The sequence below is a fragment of the Phodopus roborovskii genome, unplaced genomic scaffold (assembly GCF_943737965.1).
Source record: "Phodopus roborovskii unplaced genomic scaffold, PHOROB, whole genome shotgun sequence".
Taxonomy (NCBI): domain Eukaryota; kingdom Metazoa; phylum Chordata; class Mammalia; order Rodentia; family Cricetidae; genus Phodopus; species Phodopus roborovskii.
This window is the reverse complement of record NW_026126416.1, coordinates 10,682,814-10,703,434: the sequence shown is the minus strand read 5'-3', so window position 1 is coordinate 10,703,434 and position 20,621 is coordinate 10,682,814. Positions and strand designations below refer to the sequence as shown.

Below are 20,621 nucleotides of genomic sequence, written 5' to 3'. Positions count from 1 at the left end.
TGAAGGATATCCAAAATCCTAAGTTTGTCTCCTGACCTATGGCACATGTGCCCAAGTCCAGTTTCCCAGGCCTCTGAAAGCATTCTGGGGGACACTCCAAGGAGTGAGGGGCTGTTGCAGAGCTCAATGGTAGACCTAGTTTATACAATACCCAGGGTTTGATCCCCATCGTTCTTTCCAAAATGCCATCTACTCCATACTGAAGGAACAGCTGGAAACCCCCAGAAAACTATGCAGGTACCATAGAGCATCTTGCCCCAAGATGTAAAAATGGGTAGAAAAGAAACCTGGAAATATTTGATGCTGTGTTTTTCCCAGCAAGGTCACATAGCCTGGCTTCAAATTACTACTACCTTACAGACACTTGAGTTCCGGAACACAAGGGCCTCCCTCAGCCAGGAAGGCTCCTGCCTAGGAAACTCAGGGTCACAAGTCTGGTTAAACATAGTAGCCTGTACTAGGGAAGATGTCAGGTGACTGGGCATTTCCCTTCAAGTATGACTGACATTTGAGACCTTACAGACCAAGACCACCCAGCATTGCCTGAACCGAACTTTACCTGCCACCTACAGGCAAAAAATTGAACCTGCACTGTACATTGACTTCTAAACAATTAAATGTGGAACTGGAGTTACAGATAGTTATGAGCTGCTATCTCTCCAGCCCCTGTGCTATAAAATCTTAAACTTCCCGACCATGGCTTTAGGGCCCTGTAACTAGATCTTTAGATTTTAACAACATTCTGAATTGGGCTCCAAGTGGACCACCTCCAAAATCACTTTCCTTCACCACTATGGAAGAAATTTCAGTTACTCTGAAGCCAGCATGAATCAGATAATACCCTCATAGAATATTTAAAAAGACCATCACCAGTATGTCCACAAGGAAGCAGTTCAGGATGCTAGTAGCCTATCCTTCTAGTTCACTTAGCTCCAAAGCACCATGAGAACTCACATAGTATACATGACTCAGGACTACTCAAGGCTCACTCAATCTTCATTTACCAGGACCAACCAAGAGGCACTAAACCGTGACTAACATATATACAGCTACCCACCCTGTCTGAGGAAAACAAGAATCCTGAGTTCAAGGCCAAACCATTGCTCAGTGGTAAGGCAGCTACAGCTTCCTTGAAGCCCTGGGCGTAATCCCCAGACAGGTAAATATTACAGGATTGAAGACTTCCTTTCCACTTGTGGAAATGCCAACGGCATTCAGGAGACGCACTTTTTAGTCTTGTTTTCTGCAAAAACACTCCATATGGTAACATGGATTATTTTATTATATACTTTATATAAAAACATCCAAAGCACAAACATACATGCTCCACCATCAGGAGTGTCAGAGCCCTAGACTCTCCTTTTCCTTCAAGCAATTATATCCCAGTCACAAAAATGGAGCTGTAAAGGGTGTCTAAAAATGAATGAGTTCTTGCTTGTTATTGTACAAGCATCTGAAGTGATCTTGAAGTGGAAGTAAAATCTACCTAATTAAAGAACAGAGTGCCTGCCACTTGCGCACAAGCAGTTACCATTTGTTGTAATTGGCACCTGACATGTCTGTAGGGACACAAGAAAAGTTGGGACAGACACGGGCCAGGCTATTGCTTTCTCTTTTTCAGAAGGCACACATCTCCATACCATTTTAGTAATTCCTGACAATCTATAGGAGAATCTGTTAGATTCTACCTACTTTGAGGTATTAAATGCATAAGAAAAGGATTAGTTATGTCCAAGTAACATGCAATGAAAATATTTTTAAACCAACATGGTTAAATGTTAAGATTTTTAGAAATCAAAATATTTATTCACATGATTTTTAATCTAGTCAAAGCTATTTCTTTTGCAATAGTGATTTAAGTAAGTGCAAGTGATGCTGGCTTTCACATTGGTATTCTTCAGAGTAAAGACACATCAGTTGTTCTTGAATAAGTCGATGCAGCTCTGCAAAAGGGACACATTGTTCTAGGGGAAAAAAAAAGGGGCGTGTATATAAATGAATAATAAACCAGACATAGTTCTCCCTCCTGAATTCTGACACTTCCTGGGCACCATTCATCATATCCCATCTACCCACCCCTTCTTGCAACACACTGACATCCCAAACTTGTCCTAACACCTTGTTCTATAATGCTGAAGGCCAAGACTTGATAAAAAAAAAAAAAGGTCTGGATAGGCTGTCCCAGTCTAACTACAGGATCCTGAAAAGCCCAGGAGAGTGTTAAACCAATTGTTGTCATTAGGAGACCAAATCTATGCCCATTGCTAGGGCAGTGATCTACACTGAGCCCAACCTAAACCCAATTGGGGACAATGAATTTTTAGATTTTACTTTTAGTACCAAGCAAGCTTCAAGCCATAGCTATACAGTTCAGATGTCTCAAAACACAAACAAAAAAGAAACTCAAGATACTAAAAAGCCCATTTGGCATGCATGATTGCGTGGAAGCATCTCACTGTGTAGTCTAAGTTGCCTTCAAACTTGAAACTCTTGCTGCTGGTATCAGCCTCTTTATTACGGAAGAGACTCTAAGGTTTGGACTACCACATGTGGTTCTGAAGTGCTTACTAAAAAAAAAAAAGAAGGACAACACTGCCATGATAAACAATGGCAAATAAATAAGTCCCTTAAACAGCAGCTTAATTAATATAGGAACTCACTCTGGCATGCTTTATTTCCAGTTCAGACATTTCAATTAGGTTCTTTCTAAATGCTGCCACTCTCTTCCGTTTGAAGTTTACCAGTTCTGTGGGAATAAAGAGTTAAAACTTACCAACTATAAAAAAGACCAATTTTTTTCACTCATTAGAGCTGCCAAATAACCCCTTTCACATATGACCCCCAGGGCCTTACACAGCACACACTGCCTACATATGGGCCAATCAAGTCAGTCCATCACTAAGCATGCCTTGGCTAGACTGTCAAAACTCAGGGCAATCCTTTCCCCATCCTCCTACGCACATATATATATGTATATGTATATATACATATCCCTACCAAATACCAGGCACAGATCACCATTTTACGTTCCTTATGAAAACTTGAGGGTGAATCAAGTCCGATTTCCTATCCTAATTATAATTAAAAATTTAAGGCGATAAATTCTAGTATTTACACCGGTCAATACATTGCCAGTGACGTCCAGGCTAATAGACATCTTGAGGCCAGGATCACATCAGGAAGAGTGCTTAACAAAAGGGATAGACCCCATTTCTGCCTTTCTGATCAATTACTCCTATTGCCTCTAGTGTTGAGCCATGAACTCTCCTCAATCCCGTCATGTTGTTGCTGATAAGCAACTGGTAAGTCCATGGCATTGCTAATTCCAACACACTCCTCAATCCCCAAAAATCTCAATTTACTGGACAGAACAATCTTTGTACACTGTAAACATGTATTACTCTCATTGGTCAATAAAAATATGACTGGCCAATAGCTAGGCAGCAGAAAGGTTAGGAGGGACTTGCAGACAAAGAGAGCAAATAGAAGAAGGGGAGTCATGGGGAATTGTTAGGGTGAAGAGAAGCAAGGTGAGTAACTGAAAAAAGGCACCTGGCTGTGTAGATAAGAAATATGATTCAATTTAAGTTTTAAGAGCTAGTTAGTAATAAGTATACGCTATCAGCCAAACCTTTATAATTAATATTTAAGTCTTTATGGTAATTTGGGGAGCTGGCTTGCAGGACAAAATAAAAACCCTCTACAATATCCTTTTGTATTAGCTTACTAGGTTACTTTGTGTTGAGTTTTATTTTTGCATGTATGTGTTCATCAATTCTTGCCTGGTGCCCACTGAAACCAGAATGAGCTATCAGTTTCCAAGACTAGAGTTACATATAGTTATGAGCCACCATGTGGGTGCTGGGAACTAAACCCAAGTCTTCTGCAAGCCCAGCAAGTGTTCTCAACTATTGAGCCAACAATTCTGCAGATCCTACAACCTAACAGGAACAGTTGAGTTTTCTTTTGTATTAAAATTCATCTTTCTTGTGTTACTGGGGATAAGCCCATAACTGCACAACTGTTAGGATAGCTGCCAACAAGAACTACACCAGGCTGGGGGAAGGGGAGTTACTTCCGCATGACATGTAACATTGTTCCCAAATACAGAAGAAATGCTCAACCTTCTTTTGCGGATTCAGAAAGCTGCTCAAACTTCTGGCAGCATTCCTGCTGGTGAGTCTCAGCCAACTTGACATCTTTGCTTTTTAACCTGGCCTTGTCCAAAGCTTTGTTTGAATTCTCATAGTCAATTAGAGCTTTTGTGCGTCTGTATAAGAGATCCTGGGAAGAAAATTAACAGCCATGACAAAATCTCCAGAGAACAAAAGAAAAATATCACTTACTGAAAATGAATGTCTAGACACACTCACAAAGTCTAAAAAATAACCAATGTCAACACTTTGAAATGGCAGAAAGCAATTTGACTTGACAGTTTTACATGACCCCACATGGAAGGCACCACCCTGACTACATGTGGAGTGGGGGAGATGTGAGGGAAGGGTGGTCAGGGGTCAGGGGCATGAGAGGGTGGGAGAGAAGGAAAGAAGGAAGGGAGAGGGAACTGGGATCGATATGTAAAATAAATAAGAAAATTTTAAATAAGATTTTATTTTTAGTAGCTATGTGTGTATACCTGCATGAATCTATGGAAGCACCAGGTCCTTAGAGAAGCCTTACCTGACATGGGTGCAGGACAAAAATCTTAATTGCTGAGCCACCCTCTCTAGCTCTTATCTGGCATACTCTTAAAAACTTCACAAGGGACTGGGGATGTAGCTTAATGGTATACTACTTGCCTAGCAAGCTCTAGGTTTGATCCTCAATAGCACCAGAAGGATAGTGACAACAAAACAAACTCTACTTCTAAAATGAGGGTGCCTAATTCCCAACACCTTTTAAGAGGTTCATAATCCTTTTATAGAAGAAAATCCCCGATGAAAGCTTCAAATTGAAACAGTAACAGAAGCCATACCAGAAAATGAAGCACAGCATATCAAACATGCTTCTTTACTGCTAAATTAAGAATGCCACTGAGCCATGACCTAGGGGGACATCCTGCTCCTCAAATCACAGTTCTGTGTCAAATACACATGAAACCTATTGTCTAGGCCAATAAGAGGCCTGTTTAAAAGAGGGAGAAAAAAAAAAAAAAAAGGGCTAAAATGCATGGCACCAAAGGGGAAAAATCCACAAGGTTATTCTCAGGATTTCTTCCCAAGCATGCACAAGGAAATCTCAAGCATACCCCAATATAAAACAAGATCCCTTCCTAGCCCAAAGGAATGTAATGTCTTAAGCATTACATCTCTGGTTGGTCAAGGCAAACTGGTGCTACTAATGGGCTAAATAATCAATACCTTACCTTTGCAGCCTCTATGTTGAGCATGTAGTATCGTAGAAGCTCTGTGAGCTTTAAATCTTCATCTGACGAGACTCGACCTTCCACTTTCTAAACAAGTAAAAGATCAACAGTTACACCTAGGCAGAAATCTAGAAACCTAACTACTATTAAGATCAAAACAAAACTTCTTACCCTCAGCTTTTCAAATAGCTCTGCAACCTTCAATAGGTACCTGGAAGTATACAGAAGGTCAGCTCTCTATGAAAGTGTTATCAATATTCTTAAAACCAGTCAAGAATCACATAGCAGGTTAGGCTGAGTAGTGGTGGCACATGCTTTAATGTCAGCTTCGGAGGCAGAGAGAATTCATTGTTTGAGAGCCAGCCTGGTCTACAGAGTTGAGTCAGGGATACAGAGAAACAATGTCAATTTTAAAAAGTCAAAGTAGTAGTAGTTCATTATTTCAAACAATCATCTTGTCTTCAGTCATCCTGTCTTGACCCGAATCCAAGTAGGTAACCAAGATGAGGGTTTTGAGTCACCATTGGAGGTGCCAAAAGGTAATAAATGCACTCATCTCATCTGACATTCAGATTTACCAAACTTCAAGTGAGAGGAACTATATTATAAAAAGCAGATGTGTAAGGAGAATTTCGTATCTGAAAGTTCAGGACAGATAAGTGTCCAGGGTCATTATTCATATAATCAAACATCCTGAAGTCCAGGACAATACCCAGCAAAAAGAGGTCAAAGAGTAATACCCCCAGTGAACAAGGGAAGAGCATTTAAGACACAGATGTTACAAACTCTATTTGATTAGACTGTTTCAGGACAGAACTGAAACCAGCATTAATACTTAGGCTTCTATGTATCAAAAGACGGGTCTCATATATCTAGGACTTGCCTCAAGATCACTATAACCAAGGGGCACTTAGAATATCTGATCTCCCTGTCGCCTAATGGTGGAAGTAATTAATAAGCATGAGCCATCAACCAGGGCTTTATGAATGCTAGCCAGCCCTGGTACCCTTTTTCATCGTACCTCATTGTATGTAACATTTAATGAGAATATCAGGGAAGAGTAAAGGTCTATGGATTAAAACAACCTTGAATAAGCTAGGGAAGCACTTTGAACTACAACCTCAGTCATTCAAACTTACTTTTTGATGACTGTGGGTTCTTCTAAAGCCAGGCTATGCAAGCAGGCTGCAGTGTGGATGTAGTCATCAGCCACACCTAGAAAACAAGACCTTGTTATCTGAGAACACACACACACACACACACACACACACACACACACACACACACACACACACACACACGGCAGAGCTTTAAGTGGCCAAGTGGGTAAAGGGTATTTACTTTTGTGAGATCTGGTCATTTTGTCAGCCTTAGCACAGGAATCCTTGATCCTGTTGTAATAGTTAATAAGGAAGTTCTTCTCTTGTTCAAAGAAGTCATCCACCTCCTAAAAAGGAGGAAAAGGGTACTTAAGCAGAAATGTCAAGAACAGTATGTATATTAAGAAACATGCAATTCAGAACATTCATGGCTGATACAACCACTGAAATGAGTCTAGCTGGGACTACAAACCAAAGAAAATGGTTATTAGTAAGCAAAAGGTTACCCTGTATCTAGATTTCCATGAGACTTACATATATATAATTCCCAAGACTGGCAAAAATAATCAAGCACTAACAGGATGCATTACAATAGGAGAATCACTTTCAAGAGCAGTCTGAATGGTCAGTAAATACTGATATCCTCCACAACCCCGTAATCCTTCTTGTGCAGTAGTTGTCAGGTGGGACACTGTTACCTAGCCTTGAACACCGTTTTTGTATTTGTGTAGGTTTGTGTCCAGTCTGCTTTGTTTTATTTTGGCTGATTTCAAACTGACAATTTGGTTATGCCTGGTAGGCGCTTGCCATGAGTGTCAATAGACCCTCAAAGCATACAAACCTAAGTCATACCATATGCCTAAGAAACACCATTTCCAATTGTCCCTTTCTCTCAGCACCTATGTTCAATGCTCTCTTATCAAGTCCTGGATAGACAATCCAGCTATCAGATAACAGACAAAATAATCTACAGGAAGGCACTAAATGTGAAGATATAAGGCACTCATGAATAAGAATGGACTTTTTATCATTATCTTTTGGAGCAGCTCTGCCCAGTCTCCAAACAAAAAGCCAAGCAACACTGTTAAGTTTAATCTTGACAAAATCTAATATTAGTAATTCCAACATACAACAATATTAGTAAACACTTTCATCAGTATGACTTAAAATCGAGTTCCCACAAGGTCTAGTGGAAAACAGCATTAATCTCACTCAGCACTTGTGAGGAAAAGGCAGGAGGATCCAGGCCATACAAACCTGCAAAGTTGAGAAGGGGAGAAGGAGAGAGACCCTGAGAACTAAACATGGGCTTGCATGAACACTAGGAAGTACTGCAGCAGAGATACACCCACACACCCACTCTTTTCCAAGCCTTGGTTGTCCTGGACAAGCCTGGCCTCAAACCCATGTACTGGTCTACTAGCCTCTGGGGAAGGATGTAGATTACTCAATTGTAAAAAGAAAGCCAGCTATAGCATAACATGGTATCACGGGGCTATGAACCTAGTACTCTAAGACTTGAAAAGAAACCCCTTTTCCAAAGGAAACCCATCCATTCCCATAAAACCAAGAGTTTTCTGAAACAGCCCAAGCTTCTTACCTTTACTCCAGAAAAAAGGACTTCATCAGCACTCTTCACCACACTTTTAAAAAAGCCACCAAACATCTCTTTGGTATTTTTCCGCCTAACACTTAGCTAAAGGAAGGAAATTCCAAAAGAAAGTTTATGATATGGCATGTTTCTGTTAGATTCTCTTAGTAATCACAAGAGTGATGAAGGTTTTAGTGCCATAGACACACCCAAGGTACTTTAATACTTCCTCAAACCACTAAATCTAAAACGTTAAGTGGCTAATCATATAGATTATCATATTCTTAAAAAGCTAGCCTGACATTTCTCAAAGTCCTACAGACTTTCCAATTTTTGGTAGAACTGTTGTTTGTTCCTGTTGATACCAGGCCAAGAATCTAAAAAAGAATTTTTTTTTCCTTTCAAGACAGAAAGTATCTCACTATGCAGTCCCAGCCCTCCTAGAACTCACTATATAAACTCACTTCCTTCAACTCACAAAAATCTGCTGGGATTAAAGGCTACATAAACCCAAGAATCATGCTTAAAAAAATAACTACAATAAATGTACATCAGATCAATTCTTCCACTATTAATAGAAGGAAGATTAGTCTATGCGTGGGGGAATTGTTTTCTTTCAGTAGCTTGTAAAAGTGACCTTTATAATGGATTTAAGCATTGCCTCTCTACCTCTTTTTCTGTGTTGATAAATTCAAACTCAAGAAGCTCATTTTAGAAGTATTTCAACTATGAAAATGGAAAAATTGCCTTACATCCTGATCATATTCCAGGAAAACATGAAAGTTTCGGTCTTTACTGAGAACAGGGTGTGAAGAAAGCCGCTGAAGAAAGACTTCATGGGAAGACACAGTCTTCTTAAAGACAGCGAGATACTCACTGAAAAAACATGTGCACAAACAATTCAGTTGGCTCAATTCTTGCCCAAAACAGCTCACTCCTTTTTAACTCCACTCTTCTGCTCATGATCACTAAGGCAAACAATACAACTAGACTAAATAATCTAGTAAATAATAATAACCTAGTAAATAAATAATAAGGCAGTTGCCATTTTGCAATTTGTAGACTAAACCAACAAAGGTAAAGTGTTGCTAGTGGCCACTGAATTTGCTGAATCCAGTCTAGACTCCAAGCTTACATGCAGTTACTGTTGTCATCGGCAAGAACAAGATATTACTTTCTTTAAAAGAAAGGAACCTTTTTCATTCTTCAGGAACATAAGCACCACTGATAGTGCAGGCTGATAAGTTGTTGAAATAGGCAATTGAATTACATCAGGCTGATGGTGGAAGTGAGGAGTACTTCTGAGCCTTGAGCCAAGATAAAAATCAATGGGCAGGCTCCCCCATACCCTACCAGGGAAAAATCTTAAGATACTTCTAACAATCCAGACACGGAATTTCCATTTGCTTTGTCTCATAACTAGCTGATTTGTGTGCAAACTTTAAGATGTTACAATCTGTGAACTTGGCCTACTCTTTCAAGGTACCTATATGGCCATTCAGAACACAGCAATGCCATTTGCAACAAGTCACTCTCTACAAAATAATGCAAATGGCCAACAAATGGTTCTACTCTAGCATCAGGTCTCTCCCATTTGGCTCCTATGCACTTTTTACAAGACAGAGCAAGAAAATTCACTTACGCTTCCAATTCTTGCTTCATCTTAGCAAACTCTTCTTTTGTCATAGAGCCTTCTCCCTCTCCAAGTTTCTGCATCTTCTCTCGAGGGCCATCAAAATCTGGCTTTGTGGGAGCAGGAGGAATCTGTGGCAGAGGCAGGTAACCTTATTCCAGTGGCCATATATGTGGTTGCTGTCACTTCAACAGTTCTGCCAATACAAATGGCTACCCCAACAGAGCTATAAATCAAAAATCCTCCTCATAGTAGAACATACACTGCTTCACTGTCAGCTTAAAATAGGCACAATTAATGCTAATGATAACCAATCATTCAGAATGAGGCTTCCATATATCCAAAGGTGCTGGAGATCTAAATCAGGGGTAAACGTCTATCTAGGGTGTTTTAATCTTCTATATCACAAAACTAAGTTTAATTATTTTTAATTAATAGAACATTCTTGAGCAAACAAATTATCAATCTAATCAATGTAAGAAATTACAGACAGCTATGGCGGACAGCACTTGGGAGTAGATACGACTCAATCCAGGCTGTCTTGGGCTATGAGATCCTTTGTCAAATAACCAGAGAAAAATCACTACTGGACAGATTCTTTATTCTGCCCAGCTGGACAGGATGCACATTTCAATTTATTTAAAAAGGAAACATGAGCTCTGCCAACTGTCTCCAGTACTACTAAGGAATTTTACTGGATGCTAATACTGATATTTCCTATAAATCAATTCTACTGGTGCCTGGGGTGGTTGTGGAGAGAGGGCCAGAGAAATGCTCAATAGTTCAATTCACAGCCCAGCACCCATGTGCTTACTACACGGTGAACTCCAGTTCTAGGGGATAAAACACTTGCTGACCTACAGGCATCCATGCTCATGGACACGTACACAACTTAAAAGAAATCATTAAAACACACAAGAGAAAAAACAAAGTTAGGGAAGATTTTGTCTTATATGCGTAAGCATAGATGTAACTCTACTTTTATCTCACCACTTCTGTGCTAGTCACGTATTTTAAAATGTTGTGGACCAAAAATAGGCAGAAGAAACGAGATTTTACAAACCACTGTAAAATACAGTCTCTTTAAATAAAAAGCAAGGTACAAGGAAATAGCTTAATTATCTGATTTTTCTCTAAAATAAACTCACAATAAGCCCGGCGTAATCTGTTGTTTCAGTAAGAGTGTCATGCAGCCACACAAAGTCTTCATGTTGCCTTGTAACAGAAAATTCTGGGCTCTGGAATGTGGGCAGTGTGGTCTGTAAGGAGAATAAGTGGTAACTCAATACCTGATAAACAAATGGCTTTAGATTTTAGGCTACACTATGGGAGCATCACAGTATCACAAACCTAGGTTGCTTAAGCAATATCATTTCTAGGAAATTCAAAGAAATAGAAAAGATTAGTATAAGTTCTAGGAATTTAACAGCTTTCACACTGAACATTCCCCCAGCCATAAAAACAAAACAGCAAGCACTATCAATGTTAAAATGGCTTCCTTTTCATGCCAGTGATTTAACTCATATGCAAATGAAAACCAAAAGGTAGAGAGTTTTAAAGGTGGAAGTGGCTGTGGCTTGTTAAGGATTCCACCCCAGCAGAAAGGAAGGAGTTAACAGCACATGACATGGAGCCCTTAACACAGAAGACAGAAGCTAGAGTTCTCAGGAGTTTGCCACACACATACCATCTCAGCTCAAGAAATCTCTTTCCACACTACTCTAAAAATGCAACCTAGTTAGTACTAGTAGTTTATTATTACTAAGGTTACTGTCACTTACCTTGGTGTGCACAGTAAATTTGACTTTATCTCTCTCACTGAGCGCATCAGGTATGTCGATCTGAAGTGAAGGGTCAACATTCAGGTCCACAGACACAGATCTCAGCTGAAATATATTTTAATTATTAGCCACTTGTTTAGCTCAGAGAGTATTTCCCACTGGGAGAGGGAGCACTAGCAAGCATTCTTTAATGTGACATGGCCAGACCATCCAAAGATCAAACAGAACCAAATCGTCTATTTGAGCAGGACATGGTGGTGCATGCCTTTTAATCCCAACACTCACAAATCTGTGAGTTCAAAGCCAGCCTGGTCTACATAGTATGTTCCAAGGCAGCCAGAGCTGCATGGTGAGACCCTGTCCCCACCCTCTTTTACCCAGGAAAAAGGTCTACAATAGATCAGAATGGCATAGTCATAGTCTTGAGATGTCACTCAGGTGTGAGGATCCTGGGTAGAATGGTAACTAGGTTTCTATTTAAAATAATCTGGGAACTGAACCTCCAGTACCACCAAAACAAATGACCCTAACAAAACAAAACAAACTCTTTTCAAAATAGATTCATTAAATCTAGTTGTTTCTCTTCATCTCTGAAGCTGAGCTTGGCAGGAACACTCCTGATGGGAGATATCATTCTGTATATGTTTCTCATACTGGTTAATAATAAAGCACTGTTGGCCAATAGAATAGGAAGATAGGAGGGACTAGGAGACAAGGAGGAAATAGGAAGTAGTAAGGAGGAGTCAGCATGGAGAGCCTGGAGAGAACAGAACCGCCATTCCTCCGCTCTCGGTAAGACCATGTGGAAATACATAGAAATGGGTTAATAATTTAGACAGAGCTACCGATAAGAAACTAGCACCTGGCCAATAGCATCATATCAAATACAGAGCCTGTGTGTGTTAATTGGGGCAGGCGCGGAGACGGGACAAGAGTGACGGCCGAAGGAAAAAACCTGTCTGTACTCCTTACACACTCCCAAGATCAGCTAGCTGGGCAACTCAAACTGGACTTGATTGAAGGCAGAAAAAACACTTTTTGTGTTTGGGTATGAGAAGGGAGGGTGGTTATAGAAGGAGCTGATGTGTATGAGTATGTTCAAAATATACCATATGAAATGTAAGTTTTAGAAGGCCATTTTCAAAAAACCAGGAATTTAGAAATACATTTAACTACCTAGATGTGGTGGCACATCCCTTTAATCCCAGCAAAAGCAGGTAGGTATCCGCTGAGTACAAGGCAGCCTGGTGTACAGAGTTAAAGGACAACCAGAGTAGTTGTTTTGGGAAAAAAAGAAGAAAAAAAAGGAAAAACCCACAAAGCCTTATACAAATGCACCTTCCCCCCCCAAATGCAGAGTTTAGTTTCTTAAATGCCCATGAGATCCCTGAAGACAGTTTGTAGCTAAGCAACATACACACAGATATAAGCTTACTTATAGAACAAATTTTCTTCTATAATCAGAGTATATGCCAAGAGACTAGATACATTTCAAAGCCTGAAGGCCAAGTGATTTCTTTAAATCACAATTTTGCTTAGTTCTGACATTTGTGATAAAGCAACCTTCCGTCTATAACTTACTATAGAGTAGAGACACAGCTTCCAAAAACTAACAAACTGTCACCCATCTTTCTTGACTGATTTATGGTCAAATGGGCTCTTAAGAACAGGTTAGCCAATCTTTGGGACACTTCTTTCTCTCTCTTTGGTTTGAGATAGATAGGTTTTCTCTGTGGGGCCCTGGCTGTCCTGTTCTGTAACACACTATGTAGACCAGTCTGACCTTGAACTCAAGAGATCTGCTTGCTTCTGCTTAAAGGTGTGAGCCACCACTGCCAGGCTCAATTCCCGATCCTTAAAGAACTCACAAACCCTGGTTGTATAGTTAATATGCTATATTCAGTGGTTCTTTTTAATAGTTTCTCATGTTGAGTGAAGCCCAACATGTAAAATAGGACATGTAGCCCCCCCCCCAAAAGTTGAGAACTGCTTGATGAATATTTGGACAACCCTGGCAAACCCAGTATAGTAGGAACTATAGTGGGGGGGGGGGGAGCACGCCCCGCAAGTGATCAGGTAAAAAGGATTTCTCTTAAGGACTATAGGCAAAGTGATTATGGAGTGCAACAGAGTTAACTATCTGTTCTTCTTACACTAACACCCAAAGTATATAGCTCCTACCACTTACATCTACATGCAGCAGTAAAAAGTTGTGCAATGCTTAGTACCAAGTCAGCACTTCTAACATTCCAAAGCCACCACACAGAATATTCAGCATTCCTTTTTATGCTCAGCTAGCAAAACCAACACCCAGTAGTCCAAACCATAAACAGCATTTGCTAAATAAACCAGGCCCAAGGATAGAAAAGGGTGGTACACATCTTGTCACCTACCTCATCTCATGACTTATTTTAAATTATAATGCAAGTAATTAATTCATACCCCTTTCCTTCCCCCACAACAATCCCATATACTACTCCTTATTCTTCAAACATGCACTCCTATTGTTCACACTCTCCTAAATACACAAGTAAAACCCACTCAGTCTGTTACTTGTGTTTTCAGGCATGACAATTTGATATTGGATAACCAAATTGTGTGTCCCGCACCAAGGAAGACTATTTCTTCACTCAGCATTCTTCAGTTGTCTGTATGTAGTTCTTTGGTTGAAGCCTCCTAGACTTCCCTTGTCCCTGTTAAGCATGCCTATTGTTCATGTCAAGTTTAGTTAAGTCACGTTGCCTTGTCACAGGTGTAGTTTCTGACATTCCAAGGAGACACAATCCCAGAGTAAATTCATTGTTGCCCAGGCTCTTAGAATCTTCCTGCCACCCTCTTCTGAAATGACCTGAGCCATAACTCTACATTTTGATTGGTTGTAATTGTTCTTTAATGGCCTGCTATTGCGAAAATTAGTTTCCTTAATGAGAGGTCAGAGCTACCTACACAAACCTATGGTTACAAGGACAAACATTTAGAATTTAGTTAGGGATTATGCTGGTTTAGTTAAGTGTCACTTGTAGGTATTCCTCCAAATTCATGACTTCACTAACCCTGGGTAGGGTTCTAAGTTTCCAGTATCAGGTAACTGATAATAGGAACCCTCCCGAAAGGATCCTAAGTTTAACTATAGAGCTGCTGTGAGATAAGCATACCAATACATGCACTCTTAGGGTCATAGTTGTTGGTAGTTCATAGGTGCCACAGCTAGGTAGGAATGTTGTTTGTTTCCCTCCTTTAGAAACTTGCAAAGCACCTCCTGGTACCATGAAAGATAGTCTTCAAAGAGATCTTTCTTATCAGGTTATTTCCAGCTCATGGGGCCTCTGGCCCTGTGTCTGAAGTGCATGGTATCTTCAGCAGTAGTATGACTTACCTTCCACCACTGAAACAACCATGGGCAACCCAACAGCCTTATTTTGGGGAGTCTCTTGGATAAACTCCAATTAACCTCTCAAAGATGGTAAGCATGCTTCAGAAACCAGCCTTCTTATACCTGGTGTTTCACTCACTCTTGGGGGGTACCAACAGCCCATCAGACCCCATGAATGTTCTAAAGAAAAGTTAATTTTAGTGTGTGTCTGTCCATCCTCTGGTTGCTGAGGCCAGATCAGATCCAAAGGTATGAGCTGTTGACATGGATGCTGGAAACTACTCTGAAAGTTAGGCCTATTCTGAGTTGAGTCAGCCGCTTTCCCTGAAACTTGAAGCATTAAGGTACTGGCTATTACTTCACAGTATTGGCCAACACTGGGCCTAATTTGAGCCAAATGCCTTAGAGATTGAGTAGCAAATTTGTTTAAATCAGAAGATGCATGCTTCAGACCCAAATCCAACCTTGGCAGGCAAGCCAGTTACCTCTTAAGACCCCTTAAACTATTTGTAAAACAATGTCTACCAATGTCTACTCTCACAACTTTATGCCTCCCCACCACAATTATCTCTCAACAGGGGTAAAGAAACATTATTTTTGAGGAAGGCCTGGTACTTGCTGGCCTTGAACTCAAGAGGTCTGCCTGCCTCTTCCGAGGTTAAGGATTAAAAAAGGCTGTGGCAGAAGACCATGGACAGGGCCAGCTGGTTCCAAGTAGCTGGAATATCTATCTTAAAATATGACTTCGGAACACAGGAACAAAAATGAGACATGGTAACTGCTTAGGTTGTCATAGTACTTGCAAGCTCTCCATTACACCAGTGCTATACATTCAAAATGCTTTGTTAATAAAAGTCACACATAATCAGGCAGTGCATGTGGATGTGTTAGAAGCCAGCCTGGTCCGAGCCAGTTCCAGCACAGGCAGGACTACAAAGTAACCCTGGGGAAGGAAGAGCTATATACTATATTATTCCCTATTTCCATTTTTATTTACCTACAAAGACATTTACTATGAAAGGGGGGGAGGGGACCTTTATATTTGAATGGTTTTTCCATTTCCCATTTCATTACTTTTGTTTTCTTCCGAGACAGGGCTTCTCTGTATAAGAGTCCTGGCTATCCTGGAACTCACTGAGATCCGCCTGCCTCTACTTCCCATTTCTAATGCAGGAAATATACAGTTAGAATGGTCCTAAATTCAAATGTTGGTAAAGTGAATCAAATTATCAGTCCTATTGCTTACTCCTATCTCGAGGATAACTAAATAATTTACAAAATTTATTATGTCAATACATGCGTACTAATGCACAAAAAGCAACTGAAACTCTCCATTTAAATGGCTCAGCCAGTCAAGCCAGTATGGAAGATGCATACTCACACAATAAACATAAAAAATATTTATGAACATGAACTAGAAGGGCTGCAAGAAGTGATCAGATTTGCACCACTCATCTTGGTGAGATGGAACCCAGAGAGACCCATCCCTGCTGACACCAGCCATTCTTACCAGTAATAGTCTACCAACACAAGCAATCTGCAATAGAACACTGCAGACAGCAAGACATTGGAGGCTACTCAGCCCCAAGTTCCCAGAACAGGAACTGAAGCTGGGAAGAAGGTCAGTGCAGCGCACTCAGCGAATGGATAAACAAAATCATCATTTCACAAGGCTGCAAGCCCAGATACTAGTCAGATTCAGTCAAGAGATCTTAGCTATCTGGATTATTCTCAAATAATCAAAGTTTTCATTTCCCTGTCTTAGAAGGATCTTCAATGGCTCACCAGAAAATAGGTGGGCACTTGGGCTAGCAAAAAGGCACTTTGTGGCCAAGTCTGATTACCTGAGCTAGATTCCCCTCAGGACCCACATTGGGGGGGGGGGGGGGGAAGGACGGATGATACTTCAAGTGTCCTGACTTCCACCATGTCCACACAAACTTAATTAAAAAGGGAGAAGGTAGCGTTAGCAATGAAGTCACTTTTGGAAAGCTAGATTATGCAAAAAAATTTCTCAATTTAGGTATTACTTAAAGTTTACTACAAGATGTCTGCCCTCTAGTTCCCTTCTGAATGATTACAAATAATGAAACTGACAAAAAAAAAAAAAAAAAAAAAAAAAAAAAAGATGATAATAACCCAACACCCCAGAAATAGAGACAGGATCTCTGCTAGTTTGAGGCCAACCCAGTCTACACAGTTCCAGGACAGCCAGGGCAGTTTCTTGAAAAAGAAACCCTCTCTGAAAGACAAAACAACAAAACTGAGTTATCACAAGGTTGCAACCACACTATATTTTTGAACACTTGAAGACATTCTGGTTTCTACTTACAAAACTGTTCTCACTTAACTGCTCAAGCAATAAATAGGTTGATAACACAATGTCCAAACAGCATAATTTTTAAAATTATGTGTGCACACAACTATTCTACATATCCTGATCCTCCAGCTTAATCTTCCTAAGTATGCTAGAGTTGTAGGTTTAGTCAGCCACATTCAGCAACTTTTTATATACCCAATCAGCAATACATTTTTTAGGTGAATTGCAATTCTGGGCCACAATGGCTTGAGTTCTGTAGTAAAAGAACCTCACATTTCCCAAATCCATACAGCTGCACTGTTGTAATGATAAATAAAATGTACAGAACTTGAAGGCCACCCTTTATCATTTTTGATGTTCCTCATAATACCTGGAAAAGGCCTCAAATGCTCAACAATCCAAGTTTAATGTAGCCTGTTATTTCCTTTCTCAACCCATCAACCATAGATTTAAATCCCTTCAATAAACCAGCAACTTCCACCTCACCCATCACACCATTTCATGATTCTCAACTAAGGGTAAATTCGCTCAGTACCAAAGGACATCTGACAATGTTTAAAAATAGGAGAGGTGGCTCCTGCCATCTCCAGTGAAACTATTAGCAGTCTACTAAGGAAAAGACAGTCCCCCAAAATGGGTTTGACAGGAAGCCTGACTTAACTCTAGATTAGTTGTCAGTCACTTACAAAATTTCATCAAATAAGCACCTTAGATCACAGTAAGCCAAACCTAGAAAACATTCCAAAAGCTGGCAGCCTAAACCTGAATACACCATAACTAGCTGAGGTATTCACAAATGGACACACCATGTGCAAGTTGCTGATCCAGAACTAAGGCGTGGGCCTCTTTCAGAAGCCACACTTCCTGAGTCATGACTACATAGCAAAACTCCACTCTACAAAATTGATCAATTTAGACTTGCTACAGTACTGATCAAAGTTCAAGAATGTCTATACTAACAATCACCGTTTTTTGTCACTAGGTCTAAGCATAGTTGTCCTTTTTATTAAGTCCATGTAACAAACCCTCCAGTCAAATTATTTATTATAGGCACTAGGGATTGTATTCAGAGAATTGCTCATGTGAGACAAACCAGCTACCAATGTTAACATCCCCAGTCCTCTAACAAGAAGAATCCCTAGTTTTAAATGGCTGTACAATAGTAAATGCTCATCATTTAGCTCTTGCAGGCACTAAAATAGGCTCAACTTCCAATCTCATTTCAAAGTTTTCTTTTTTCCAGATAGTCTCTATACAGGCTTCACCAGGCTGCTCTCCAGAGATTCTGCCTTTGCCTCCCAAATGCTGGAATTAAAGGTGTGGGATACCATGCCCTTTCATCATTTCCTTCTTAGACAATGTGTCACTATCTAGTCCAGGATGGCCTTGAAGTGAGCCTTCCGACTCAGCAAGCTGGGATTACAGGAATGCAACACCACGTCCATCAAAAAAAAAAATCCTCAAAATCAAAGAAATATCCAGTGATTGGAAGCCTGATCCCCCCCCCAAAAAAAGGTTCAAAGCACTTAGAGGTTGAGTCCCAGAGTTTCATTCCCACCACCATCTTTATTAAACTCCAGGGACTAGTCACTAGATGAAACTTAAGAATTACACCTTCATGCAACTGTCAAGCTAAATAATTAAGAGTATTTAAATAAAATCCTAAAATATATTAGCGGACAAATTTGCCCAACTTGGATTCCAGTTCTATTTTGACACTTGCCAATTTCCTTCAGATTTCTGCCATCCAGACCATATCAGCCAGTCTAGAACAGATCAGGCAACAAAAATGAAACCACGTGCTATAAGCAATAATTTACCTCAGTATTGTCTAACTCAAATGAGAAGGAAGCAAAAGCTATATAATTTTCTCTACTGTAGGTATGTATCTGCACTCACTAAACCCTTAATCATCTTCTCCAATTTAGGCCGATGGTGAACTCGTTTTTAAAATCAATTAGCAATTAATATCGACGTGGCCAAGTCATTTTACTTAGGTGATTCTGCTTCAAACTACAAGGAAACAGAGACCAGAAAAGTCATCAAAATCCCACACAGCACCTATTATAAATGCTAGGGGAGAGAAAAATTGCTAATTCTTTTATCGTAAAAGTAAACATCATGTACTAAGCTCTATTTTAACATAGCACCCTTGTTCCAACAATACCGTTATTGGAACAATCCAATTGGTGCTCCAAACTGGTGTTTACTTACTATTCAAAGATACTTTTTAAAAATCTAATTCAGGTCTTAACGTAAGAGCTCCTAATTTTTGAATTCCTTTTAAACTCACTTGTTCGACAAACTATACTGCCAATTCTTCACAAAATCTTGAGTCATAACCTAATTGTGTAATGGAAAATTCAAATTTAAAGGACCAAAAGTGGCATCTTTTACTTGTCTACATAGTAATCTCTGTTTATTGCATCAGACCTCAAGATATTTGCAGCTCGCGGCTTACATCAACACACAGGATTTACTAAAAATTACAACTCCCACAAGGACACGAATAGCTTTAAGTTGCAAGAAACATGCTGCAGATTCTTGATGGAATTTTCCCACTTGCTTAAACGAAAAGGCCGTGTTCTTAAAAGGGTGAGGATCGCCAGCGAACCTCCGATTCACTTTTCAATCACCAAGAAGTCAAGTTTTGGGAGCTTTTAAACATGTTCCTAACTAAGGTCTCCGGGATTAGCCGCACCAAGAGCTTAAAAAAAAAAAAAAAATCGAGGTCCCGCCTGTCTGGTTCTCCTTGGAGAGAAGGGAACGAGGGTGCAGAGACCACACGGGAAAAGGCGCTTTAATGGGGCCGTTGGGGATGGGGTGGAGGGGAGCTCCGGGTCTTGCAGCTGCTATCCTTGTGAGGACCGCCCGGACCCCAGAAAAGGAGCAGCCAGCACAGGGAGGCCGGCGGGACCTCCGACCCTAGGTAGCGAAGCAGGGAGGCCCTCACCTTGCTGCGGTCCTCATCCTGCTGCTCCAGCAACTCGGGAACCGCGGCCATGGCGACGCGGGCCTCGAGCAGAGGCTGTCCGGCTGTGCGAGGAAAGAAGAGGCTGGGCCGCCGCCGGGGCGCCTTTCAGGGGCGGCCGCGGCCCCGCCTCCGCCGGCCTCCCTGCCGGACGGCGGCTGGAGGCCGCTGGACTCCGCCACCATCCCAGCAGCCCCGGGCGCAGGCCAGCAGCACGCCACGTGCTCCCCCAGAGCGGCCTCCCCCGTCCCCGCGGCCGTCCATCTTGGAGCCGGGCAAAGAAGCAACGCGGGGCCCTACCCTCGCTCCGCGCCACGCGGACACCAGCACCGCAAGGGGACGGGGACGCGAGATCCGAGCACTCTCCAAACGAGGCGAGCCTCGAGAAAGGGCGCGCAGCGCGGCAGGCGGAATTTATGGCTCAGCCAGAGTCCAAGATGGCGGCAGACGGTGACGTATGCAAGATCTCGTGGAAGCGGAAACGCGA

At 41.0% G+C, this 20,621-nt stretch overlaps 1 protein-coding gene and 1 non-coding gene across 3 annotated transcripts; both read right to left on the bottom strand.

The window, feature by feature from the left end:
- Window positions 1-1,264: 1,264 nt before the first annotated feature.
- On the bottom strand, window positions 1,265-20,598 carry Snx5 (sorting nexin 5). Of its 2 annotated transcripts, XM_051183253.1 has the most exons (14): window positions 20,435-20,598; window positions 20,117-20,199; window positions 11,471-11,575; window positions 10,838-10,948; window positions 9,699-9,820; window positions 8,809-8,932; window positions 8,066-8,161; window positions 6,707-6,812; window positions 6,505-6,580; window positions 5,537-5,576; window positions 5,366-5,452; window positions 4,125-4,284; window positions 2,661-2,746; window positions 1,265-1,964 (listed from the first exon to the last, which is right to left on the bottom strand). In XM_051183253.1, the coding sequence occupies exons 2-14, from the start codon at window positions 20,165-20,167 to the stop codon at window positions 1,914-1,916; spliced, it is 1,215 nt and encodes a 404-aa protein (XP_051039210.1). In that variant the 5' UTR covers window positions 20,168-20,199; window positions 20,435-20,598; the 3' UTR covers window positions 1,265-1,913. The 2 variants fall into 2 exon arrangements, with proteins under 2 accessions (XP_051039210.1, XP_051039209.1); XM_051183252.1 differs by lacking the exon at window positions 20,435-20,598 and having other exon boundaries at window positions 20,117-20,389.
- On the bottom strand, window positions 16,276-16,512 carry LOC127221682 (small nucleolar RNA SNORD17). The gene has a single exon (XR_007834476.1). It is a non-coding gene; the product is annotated as a small nucleolar RNA SNORD17 (small nucleolar RNA).
- Window positions 20,599-20,621: the final 23 nt, after the last annotated feature.

Coding starts and splice junctions, on each gene's coding strand:
- Snx5 (XM_051183253.1), bottom strand. CDS start 20,167: ATGGCCGCGGTTCCCGAGTTGCTGGAGCAGCAGGATGAGGACCGCAGC. Junction 10,949..11,470: donor AATTTACTGTGCACACCAAG/GTAAGTGACAGT, acceptor TTCTCCTTACAG/ACCACACTGCCCACATTCCA. Junction 2,747..4,124: donor TTCTGAATCCGCAAAAGAAG/GTTGAGCATTTC, acceptor TTATTCCCACAG/AACTGGTAAACTTCAAACGG.